The sequence below is a fragment of the Juglans regia genome, unplaced genomic scaffold, assembly GCF_001411555.2.
Source record: "Juglans regia cultivar Chandler unplaced genomic scaffold, Walnut 2.0 Scaffold_672, whole genome shotgun sequence".
NCBI lineage: Eukaryota > Viridiplantae > Streptophyta > Magnoliopsida > Fagales > Juglandaceae > Juglans > Juglans regia.
In genome coordinates, this window is record NW_023361580.1 from 1 (window position 1) to 12,012 (window position 12,012).

Sequence of the window (12,012 nt, forward strand, 5' to 3'; positions counted from 1 at the left end):
TATGCAAACTCAATGAATGGCAAATGATACTCCCACAAATGTTCATGCAATACATCAATGAATGCCAAATGATACTTCCACAAACGTTCGTGCAACACGTCTTTGAATGGCAAATGATGTTCCCACAAACAGTCATGCAACACAACAAAAGTCTTCCTTACACCAAGGTTACCCAACAAACCACCATGTCCATCACAAAATGTTCTGATGGGAACCAAGGTGGGCCTAGTCTTAAAGATATGTTTCAAGTACTAGATGGGTCAAATACAAGTTCAAGGGCTTAAACGATGAAGATTATGCTTTGATTCATTTCATAAGCTATGGAAAGGGCAACAACATGACTTATAGGCTTTGGACACTTGAAGACTTTCAACTTATTTAATTAATTTCAAGGACCTATTTTATTTGCTTAGAATAATTGGGTTTATGCATATGCAAGGGCATATTGGGAAAGTTATTATTTTATTGAACTAGGGTTAGGGTTACTGTAGCTCCGTACTGTAGCCGCGGCACTGTTCATCCAGGGGCACTTTTGGAAGATGGGGGGTTTATTTTGGCTAGGGTTTCATTATGTTTTGCTTTAAATACTCTATGTGGCCACATTTTAATCAGATTATGAAGTTTATGAAATTTGATGAATTTATTCATTGTGAGTTGAGTTTTACTCCTCTTGTTCTTAATTGAACTTTTGAACTTATCAAAGGTAAACCACAACCTTTGTGGCGTTCCTCCTTTGTAATCTGGGTTCTTGAGACGGGTTCTTCAACGGGTCTAGATTTTAATATAATCTAGGTTCTTGAAACGAGTTCTCATCGGGTCTAGGTTCTCCATCCATTGACTTGATTTTGGCTTTCTTGGGGAATTTTCAAATTGACTGTGGGTTCAAGGGATTCCTTTCCCGCAGGTTCATATCATTTGGTATTCAGAGCAAGGTTTCCAATCAGGTCTGATTCTATCTTTTAATTTTAGCATCCTTAAATTTAATTCTAGGGCTTCATTGTTCTAGGGTTGCCAAAAAAAAAAAATAGAAACAAAAAGTAGGCTGCCGAAATTCTTAGGGTTTTGGGTTTGGCTGAAATTTGCATCACCTAGGGTTTCAAAATTCTAGGATTTCTTGCATCTCTAAGTTTGTCAATTGCTTGGAGTGTCGTTCCATTGATTCTCTTCTACTTCATTGTCTATGCTTGTGTGTTTGAATTCAATTGGTTGGTTTTCACAAATGACTATTGCTGTTTGTGGATGAATTAGAGAAAAGAAAAGAAAGGAAAAGAAAAGAAAGGAAAGGAAAAGAAAAGAAAAGAAAATTCGAAAAAGAAAAAGAAAAAAAAGAAGAAGAGGATGAAGAAAAGAGAAGGTAGCATATTCAAAGTTGCTACATAGTTACAACAAAGAGAAAGAAAGAAATTTGTTGATTAAACCTTATGATCAAAGGGGCTGCTGCATACATCACTCAAGTTGGTATCTTGTCTTATTGTTACTCTTTCATTCGTATAACTTTATTGATTCTCGTGTCATTTTTATTCCTTCATGTTTCTCTTGTTCTTGTTTCCTGGATCTAATTACTAGTTGGGATAATACAAGGTTGTATTGTCTTGATTTAGTTCAACTAGTTCTTAAAGAACTTGAGCGGGAAAACTCTTGAGGTAAAAGGCAAGAGAGTGTGAGACTATTATCGGGAAAAAACCAATTAAGAGTGAAACACGAGTGGAGTGTCATTATTCGAGTGTAAACACGTAAGGGAGTGTATGAGGTTTTCCACTAACATTGTTTTTGTGCAACATATTATGATGTCTCATAGAAGTGACTCATTTCCAAAGGGTGTGGCAGATAACTCATCATTTGTATTGCAAGCCATGCAACAACAGTTTGAAAGTTAAAAATGGGTATGAGAAAGAAGAGTATGGTGATGCTCTTGTTACTAGGCGTGCGCTCAATACACAAATTAAGATGGATGATACAGAGCAGCAAAGTGAGAACATTTTTCATACTAGATGCCATTTGAGGAGTTGTATTAATTTGGCTAGCACTACTTTAGTTGAGAAATTGAATTTACGTACCTTGAAACACCCTAGACCATACATGTTGCACTGGTTGAGTGATTGTGCGGAGGTTAGGGTAAATAAGCAAGTGTTAGTTTCTTTTTCATTTGGGAAATACCAGGATATGGTGCTTTGTGATGTAGTGCCTATGCATGCTAGTCATATTTTGTTGGGGAAGCCATGGCAGTATGATAGGAAGGTGATCCATGATGGGTTAAGGAACATGTACAGTTTTGAAAAAGATGGAAAAACAATCAAACTTGCTCCTTTAACTCCAACACAGGTCCATGGGGATCAATTGAAGCTGAAATGTGAGGTTGCTCAAAACAGAAAGAGTGAAAATGAGAGTGATAAAAAAAGAAAGAGTAAAAGTGAGAGTGATCAAAAAAGAAAAAGTGAAAAGGAGATTGAGCAAACAAGGAAGAGTGAAAGTGAGAATGAGCTGAAAAGCAAGAGTGAAGGTGAGAGTGAAAGTGAAAGTGAGATTGAGCTGAAACGCAAGAGTGAATGTGAGATTGAGAAGAAAAGAAATAGTGAGACCGAAATGGAGAAAGAGAGAAAAATGAGAGAGAAAAAAGAAGAGGGTGAGACTAAGACCTCAAGTAAAAGAGAGAATGAGTTGAAAAATAATTATGAGGTTGAGAGTACAAAAAAAGATGAAGTTTATGAAATTTGATGAATTTATTTATTGTGAGTTGAGTTTTACTCCTCTTGTTCTTAATTGAACTTTTGAACTTATCAAAGGTAAATCACAACCTTTGTGGCGTTCCTCCTTTGTAATTTGGGTTCTTGAGACGGGTTCTTCAATGGGTCTAGATTTTAATATAATCTAGATTCTTGAAACGAGTTCTCATCGGGTCTAGATTCTCCATCCATAGACTTGATTTTGGCTTTCTTGGGAAGTTTTCAAATTGACTGTGGGTTCAAGGGATTCCTTTCCCGCGGGTTCATATCATTCGGTATCAGAGCCAGGTTCATGAACATTTGTGGGAGTATTGTTTGCCAATCATTGAGTTTACATATAATTGGAGTGTTCATGCTACTACTAAATTTTCACCAATTGAAATTGTTTGTATACTTAATCCATTTCCTCCTTCAGATTTAAAGTTTTTACCAATTGATGATAGGAGTAGCTTGGATGGACTATTCCAAATTCTTGAACAAATTATTGAAAATGCATGTCTAATGGATCTTCCAGGTAAGTATCATGTTTCTACTATTTTCAATGTTACTAACCATTTTCCCTTTGATCCAGGTGGAGATTCGAGGTCGAATCCTCTTGAGGAGAGGGGGAATGATGGGAACCAAGATGAGCCTAGTCTTAAAGATCATTTACAACTTCCAGATGGGCCAAGAAGATCAAGGAGACAATGCAATGATTGATGCAATCCACTTGGGACAAGTTTAGCAAGAGCCCAACATTCAAGATGGGGCTTGAAGGATGAAGATCCAGTTTTAATTCATTTGATCAGCTATGGAAGATGGCAACGACAAGACTTAAAGGCTTGGGCTCTTGAAGGGTTTCAACTTATTTAATTCATTTAAAGAACTTATTTTATTTGTTTAGAATAATTGAGTTTATTATGGGAAGCACTTAAGGGGGCTTATGCAAGGGCATGTTGGGAAAGTTATTATTTTATTGAACTAGGGTTAGGGTTACTGTAGCCGAGTTACTGTAGCTCGGCACTGTAGCCGCGGCACTGTTCATCCAGGGGTACTTTTGGAAGATGGGGGTTTATTTTGGCTAGGGTTTCATTAGGTTTTCCTTTAAATACTCTATGTAGCCTCATTTTAATCAGATTATGAAGTTTATGAAATTTGATGAATTTATTCATTGTGAGTTGAGTTTTAAAAAAAAAAAAAAGAAAAAAAAAACAAAAAAAGATGAAGAAAAGGAGAGTGACAGAAAAAAAGAGAGTGAAAAGAAAAAAGAGTGTGAAAGGGAAAAAGAGAGTGAAAAAGAAAAAGAGAGTGGAAAGAAAAGAGAGTGGAAAGAAAAGAGTGTGAAGAAAGTGAGAGAAAAACAAAGAGAAAAGTGAGTGATATGAACTTCACCAACAATTGTGATGAAACCCGATAACAATGATGGCTTGGAACCCCAAGATCGTATTGACAAGATTTGTTGAGCCTTGACCAGTCACCCAACTAGATGAGAACCAAGACTACGAAGGATTGAAAACGCCACACCCAGAAATCAGAATCAAGGTGATAAGTTTGGAGCTTGAACGCCACAAGATTAACTTGATAAGTTCAAGGAGTTCTTTGAAGAACCAAGAGGAACACAAGACCTCACAAAAACAAATAAGTTTCTGAAATTTCCAATCTGCTATTAAAACTCGAAATAACCCCTTTATATACTTGGAACAACCCTCCAAGAATAGGAAAAGTCATAACTACAGCTTTAAAAGCAACACAAATATTAACATAACAAGTCCCACGAAATTTAGGCCTCTTGGACTTCTAGAGGCAGCCAGAAATGACTAAATGACTAAATTCAATGTATTTCACGTACCCAGGCAAGACCAAGTTCATTCACCTATTTAATATTCTTGAAACTTAACAAATTCACGTCCTTTAATGGTCAGACCATTCATCATATTTCTATGTGCTAATTAGCCTCTTCAATTGCCTTGATGACATGGATTAAGTCTTGAATATTATTTGAGCCCATCTTGGTCTTTTTAGAATCAGCCCAATTCTCTTGGATTAGCCCATTTAGTGCTTCCTTGAAACGTTTGGCTCTAAGTCTTGTAATTGGGCCACTAGGAAATGACAAAGGGTCTTGTACAAATTCAGCTCCATTCCCACTTGTATGATTAGCATGTCCAACTTCTTGGTTTGCATCATTCTCCCCCTCTTGAGAAGGATTTGTCCTCAAATCATCACCTACATCAAAAGGAGACAAATCAGCAACATTAAAGCTTGCACTGACACCATACTCACCTGGTAAGTCAAGCTTGTAGGCATTATCATTGATGCGTTCTACTACTTGAAATGGCCCGTCACCCCGAGGTAGGAGTTTTGAACGCCGCTTCTCTGGAAAACGGTCCTTCCTTAAGTGCAACCAAACCCAATCTCCTGGTTGAAACACTACCTTCTTACGTCCCTTGTTGGCTTGATGGACATATTGTTTAGTCCTCCTTTCAATGTTCAGCCGTGCCTTTTCATGAATCATCTTTACAAATTCTGCCTTCTTTTTGCCATCTAAGTTCACACGTTCACTCAAAGGTAAAGAAGTTAAATCCAAAGGTGACAATGGGTTAAAGCCATAAACAATTTCAAATGGTGAAAACTTAGTTGCAGAATGTATACTTCTATTGTAAGCAAATTCAACATGTGGCAAACAATCTTCCCATGCTTTCAAGTTCTTTTTAATGATAGCACGCAACAAAGACGACAAAGTTCTATTTACTACTTCAGTTTGGCCATCCGTTTGTGGATGACAAGTAGTAGAAAACAACAACTTAGTTCCCAGCTTTCCCCACAAAGTCTTCCAAAAGTAACTCAAAAACTTTGCATCCCTATCAGAAACAATGGTCTTAGGCATACCATGTAACCTAACAATTTCTTTGAAGAACAAATCAGCTATATGTGATGCATCATCAGTTTTATGGCATGCAATGAAGTGTGCCATCTTGGAAAATCTATCTACCACCACAAAAACTGAATCTCTCCCCCTCTTAGTCCTAGGTAAACCTAAAACAAAATCCATAGAAATATCAGTCCAAGGTTCACTAGGTATTGGCAAAGGGGTGTACAAACCATGGGGTTTCAACTTAGACTTAGCCTGTTTACACGTGATACACTTCTCACAAATTCTTTCCACATCACGTTTCATATGAGGCCAAAAAAAATGTTCATGCAAAATTCCTAAAGTCTTAGCTACACCAAAATGACCCATCAAACCACCACCATGAGCTTCTCTCACAAGCAATTCGCGCAAAGAACATATTGGCAAACACAGTTTATTTTCCCGAAACAAAAATCCATCATACCTATAAAACTTACCAAACGCCATTTTTTCACATGCATTGAACACATCACCAAAATCAGAATCTTGAGCATACAATTCCTTAATGTATTCAAAGCCAAGCATTTTTGTATCTAAAATGGAAAGTAAGGCATACCTTCGGGACAATGCATCAGCCACCACATTTTCCTTACCTTGCTTATATCTGATCACATACGGAAATGTTTCAATGAATTCCACCCACTTGGCATGGCGTTTGTTCAACCTTTGCTGTCCTTTCAAATGCTTCAAAGACTCATGATCTGTGTGAATCACAAACTCCTTTGGCCATAGATAGTGTTGCCAATTTTCCAAAGCCCTCACCAAGGCATACATCTCCTTATCATAAGTAGGGTAATTTAGGGCTGCCCCACTCAACTTTTCACTGAAATAAGCAATTGGACGGCCTTCTTGCATCAAAACAGCTCCAATACCTATGCCTGAAGCATCACACTCAATTTCAAAAGTTTTAGCAAAGTTAGGTAAAACAAGCAAAGGTGCATTAGTTAACTTTTCTTTGATCAGACTAAATGCCTTTTCTTGTTCTTTTCCCCACTTAAACGGCACATTTTTCTTGATGACTTCAGTAAGAGGGGCGGCTAAGCTACTAAAATCACGCACAAACCGTCTATAGAAGCTAGCTAAGCCGTGGAAACTCCTCACTTGGCTGACTGTTGTAGGCGTTGACCACTCTTGGATTGCCTTCACCTTTTCCTCATCCACCTCAATTCCTCTCTTACTAACAACAAAACCAAGAAACACAAGCTTATCCGTGCAAAAGGTGCACTTTTTGAGGTTAGCAAACAACCTTTCTTTCCTTAGAATTTCCAAAACAGATTTCAAATGCATTACATGTTCTTCCAAATTTTTGCTATAGATCAGGATATCATCAAAATACACAACTACAAATCTGCCAATAAATGCTCGCAAAACATGGTTCATCAAACGCATAAATGTGCTCGGAGCATTAGTTAAACCGAAAGGCATCACTAACCACTCATACAAACCATATTTAGTCTTAAAAGCAGTTTTCCATTCATCACCTTCTTTCATCCTAATCTGATGATATCCACTCTTAAGATCAATTTTTGTAAAGACACAAGAACCATACAATTCATCCAACATATCATCTAGTCTAGGAATGGGATGACGATACTTTACCGTTATGTTGTTGATGGCTCGGCAGTCAACACACATCCTCCATGTTCCATCCTTCTTGGGAACTAACAGCACCGGAACCGCACAAGGACTCATACTTTCACGCACAAACCCCTTCTCCAATAATTCACTTACTTGCCTCTGAAGTTCCTTGGTCTCCTCGGGATTACTCCTATAAGCAGGTCGGTTTGGAATTGATGCACCAGGTATGAAATCAATTTGATGTTCAATCCCTCGGATTGGAGGTAAACCATATGGTACCTCTTCAGGAAGGACATCTTCAAACTCCTGCAAAAGAGAAACAATATTGCTCGGCAAAGCACCGACGAGATCATTAGTACATAAAAGAGCCTCCTTGTACATGAGTACAATAAGGGGCTGGTGTGAAAATAATGCTCTCTTGATCTCACTTTTTTTTGCAATGTAATTGAATTTTTCCTCTCTTGCTCTCACTATAGCCGAAATCCTCTCTCTTTCTTTTTCACTCTGATCAATGTTTTTCTCTCCTTTTTTTTTTAAGTCTTTTTTTTCAGTTTCGGCCTTCCTTTCCTTTTCCTTTTTTTTTCATTCGAACTTTGTAACTTTAATTGGTCCTCCCTGACCTGTTTTGGAGTTAATGGCACAAGAGTAATAGGTTGCCTATTAAGAGTGAAGGAATACTTATTTGTGAATCCATCATGCGTAACCCTCAGATCATACTGCCATGGTCTTCCCAACAGTAAATGGCATGCGTGCATAGGAACCACATCACAAAGCACCTCATCCTCATATTTGCCAATGGATAATGCCACCAACACTTGTCTTGTCACCTTGATTTCCCCACATTCATTCAACCACTGAAGCCGGTAAGGTTGAGGATGTTTCAAGGTAGTTAAAGCCAATTTCTCCACCAAATAAGTGCTGGCTACATTTGTGCAACTCCCACCATCGATAATGACACTGCAAACTTTGTTATTTACAAAGCACCGAGTATGAAACAAGTTCTCCCTTTGGTTACTTTCTTCCTCCTTAACCTGCACATTGAGAACTCGCCTTGCAACCAATAAATCTCCAACCACAGCATTTTGCTCATTGTCAGCATCCTCCATAGATGGCATATCATCATTATCTACTTCTTCCTCATTTTCTGACTCAAGCTCTCCTTGGGCATTTATCACCATCACCCTCTTGTTTACACACTGGCTGGCTATATGTCCGCGCCCCTGACATTTAAAACATTTAATATCACGTGTCTTAGAACTTGAAGTCTCGATTGTACCTGAAGTAGTGGCGGTCTTTAAGTTGGCATTCTTAGAGGATTCAAATTTTGGCTTATTTTGTTGCTGCTCGTCCCTTTTTGGAGTTGTCTTCCACGAGCTGGTTGTAGCCATAGGCAGTCCCCTCCTAGCCAATCCCTTTCGTTTGAATTGTTCCTCCACCTTTATGGCTTGATGCACCATATCTGTCAACTCAACATAGTGCTGCATCTCGACTATATCCGCAATCTCACGATTTAAACCGTGCAAAAACCTAGCCATGGTGGCTTCCCGGTCCTCTTCTACATTTGCCCGGATCATAGCTACCTCCATCTCCTTGTAATACTCATCCACACTTTTAGATCCTTGAATTAACCTCTGTAATTTTTGATACAATCCCCTATAATAGTGGCTGGGTACAAAACGCTTCCTCATAAGCATTTTCATTTCCTCCCAAGTGTCCACGGGTGGCTCTCTATTCCTCCTCCTATTAATCAGTAATTGATCCCACCACACAATGGCATAATCGGTAAATTCAATTGCAGCCAACTTAACCTTCTTTATCTCTGAGTAGTTGTGACAATCAAAAACCATCTCCATTTTAGTTTCCCACTCCAAATAAACTTCAGGATCATTTTTACCTTGAAAAGATGGGATTTTAATCTTTATATTTCCTAAATCGTTATCCCTCCTAGGCCTACCCATCCTAGCTTCTCTATTTCTATACCCACGCTCAATCCTGCCTCGGTTCAAATATTGCTCATCAAACTCCTCCGACTCCGCCTCTCCATCAACATTCCGCCACGGACCACGCCCACCATGCTGCCTATTGTGGATGTCATGTTGCTGGCCCCTAGGAGTTTCCGCTTCTACCCTGTCCAACCTTTCGTGAATAGGTTCTAATTCAGCCCTCAACATACGCCTCATCTCCCCTAACATCGCTTGCATTTGGAGGTTTGGAACTGGAGGTTGTCGAAATTCTTCGGTTGTGTCTTCTTCTTGATTATTAGACATGTTTTAAAATCTGCAAACAAAGTTAGAATCCTCACAAGCACTCCCTCACGTGTTTCACTCAAGAATTGATACACTTGCACTCGTGTTTTCACTCTAAACGGCTTTTACCCTCATATGGTCTCGCACACTCTTGCCTTTTTCCACTCTTCTGTGTCTTCTTTAGTTCTTAATCGAACTTCAAGAAACTCATTCAAAATAATCCAGCAGCAATTCAGAAAATAAACAACCAAAACTCATCAAAAGTTCAAGTACTTGAATAAGGTGAGATACAAGATTGAAAGGAAGAAGTTTTCTTACTGGAATCGTGTACCCTTTTTTTTTTTTTTTTTAAACACAGCAGGAACAGGAAATAGAACGAAGATAAAAGATAGACAAACTTATCTTAGAACCAAAGCTCTTGATACCAAAATGATATGAACTCCACCAACAATTGTGATGAAACCCGATAACAATGATGGCTTGGAACCCCAAGATCGTATTGACAAGATTTGTTGAGCCTTGACCAGTCACCCAACTAGATGAGAACCAAGACTACGAAGGATTGAAAACGCCACACCCAGAAATCAGAATCAAGGTGATAAGTTTGGAGCTTGAACGCCACAAGATTAACTTGATAAGTTCAAGGAGTTCTTTGAAGAACCAAGAGGAACACAAGACCTCACAAAACAAATAAGTTTCTGAAATTTCCAATCTGATATTAAAACTCGAAATAACCCCTTTATATACTTGGAACAACCCTCCAAGAATAGGAAAAGTCATAACTACAGCTTTAAAAGCAACACAAATATTAACATAACAAGTCCCACGAAATTTAGGCCTCTTGGACTTCTAGAGGCAGCCAGAAATGACTAAATGACTAAATTCAATGTATTTCACGTACCCAGGCAAGACCAAGTTCATTCACCTATTTAATATTCTTGAAACTTAACAAATTCACGTCCTTTAATGGTCAGACCATTCATCATATTTCTATGTGCTAATTAGCCTCTTCAATTGCCTTGATGACATGGATTAAGTCTTGAATATTATTTGAGCCCATCTTGGTCTTTTTAGAATCAGCCCAATTCTCTTGGATTAGCCCATTTAGTGCTTCCTTGAAACGTTTGGCTCTAAGTCTTGTAATTGGGCCACTAGGAAATGACAAAGGGTCTTGTACAAATTCAGCTCCATTCCCACTTGTATGATTAGCATGTCCAACTTCTTGGTTTGCATCAGTGAGTTTTTATGCTAAGGCGAGTCTTAATCCTAATGAACTTGACGTATGTTTGCCTAGTATTGTTGTCTCTTTGTTGCAGGGATATGAGGTCGTGTTTCCAAGTGGTGTATTTAGTGGATTGCCATCTATTAGGGAGATAGGGCACTACATTGATTTTGTGCCAGATGCGACAATTCCTAACCGACCTTTCTTGGAAAAACATGAGTCATTGACACACTTAAAGGGACAAGGTAAGTTGTTGACTAGAATGCTTGCTAAGCGGGAGGATTGTATTGAGACTTTTCCTCATGTATTCAAATACACACAAGGTATGAAAAATTTTGTGGTTGATGCTTTAGCAAGAAGGTATGTCCTTGTCTTCATTTTGGATGCAAAATTATTGAGACTTGAATATGATAAGGAATTGCATGCTAATGATGATGACTTGGCTAGTGTGTATGGAACATGTGAGAAAGCATCTTTTAGTAAGTTCTATAAACTTGATTGGTACTTGTTTAGAATGAATAGATTTTGTGTGCCTACTAGTTTTATGCGTATGTTGCTTGTCTGTGATGGACATGCTGGTTTGTTGGGTAACCTTGGTGTAAGGAAAACGTTTGTTGTGTTGTATGAATGTTTGTGGGAATATCATTTGCCATTCAAAGACGTGTTGCACGAACGTTTGTGGAAGTATCTTTTGTCATTCATTAATGTATTGCATGAACATTTGTGGGAGTATCATTTGTCATACATTGACGTGTTGCATGAACGTTTGAGGGAGTATCATTTGTGTTTCATTGAGTTTGCATATATTTGTAGTCATTCTGGTGTCAAGAAAATATTAGACATTTTGTATGAACATTTATGTTGGTCTAAGATGAAGAGAGATGTCAATTGTATTTGTGGCAAGTGCATGACATGCAGAAAGGCCAAATTTATACTTTTGCCACTTGGGTTGCATACGCCCTTACCTATTCCTAGTGAGTCATGTGTAGACATATCTATGGACTTTGTTTTGGGGCTGCCTAGGAAAGAAAGGAGTAGAATTTCTATTTTTGTGGTTATGGATGGATTTATAGAGTTTGCATATAACAGGACCATGCATACTACCACTTTATATTCTCCTTTCGAAATTGTTTATAGACTTAATCTATTTACTCCTTTAGATTTAATATCTTTATCTGTTGACAGCAGGAGTAGCTTAGATGGATGTTCTCAAATTCTTGAACAAATTAATGACAATGCATATGAAATCAATGATAATGTTACTAACATTTTTCCCTTTGATCCAGGTGGAGATTCGAGGTCAAATCCTTTTGAGGAGAGGGAGAATGATGGGAACCAAGGTGGGCCTAGTCTTAA

At 38.2% G+C, this 12,012-nt stretch overlaps 1 protein-coding gene across 1 annotated transcript; it reads right to left on the reverse strand.

Moving 5' to 3' along the window:
• Positions 1 to 4,929: 4,929 nt before the first annotated feature.
• On the reverse strand, positions 4,930 to 9,455 carry LOC118346093 (the record flags this gene model as incomplete). Its single annotated transcript, XM_035687101.1, has 4 exons — positions 7,893 to 9,455; positions 7,240 to 7,494; positions 5,429 to 6,813; positions 4,930 to 5,092 (listed from the first exon to the last, which is right to left on the reverse strand). Coding segments are annotated over exons 1-4 (3,366 nt in total), but the record flags the coding sequence as incomplete, so codon positions are not given.
• Positions 9,456 to 12,012: the final 2,557 nt, after the last annotated feature.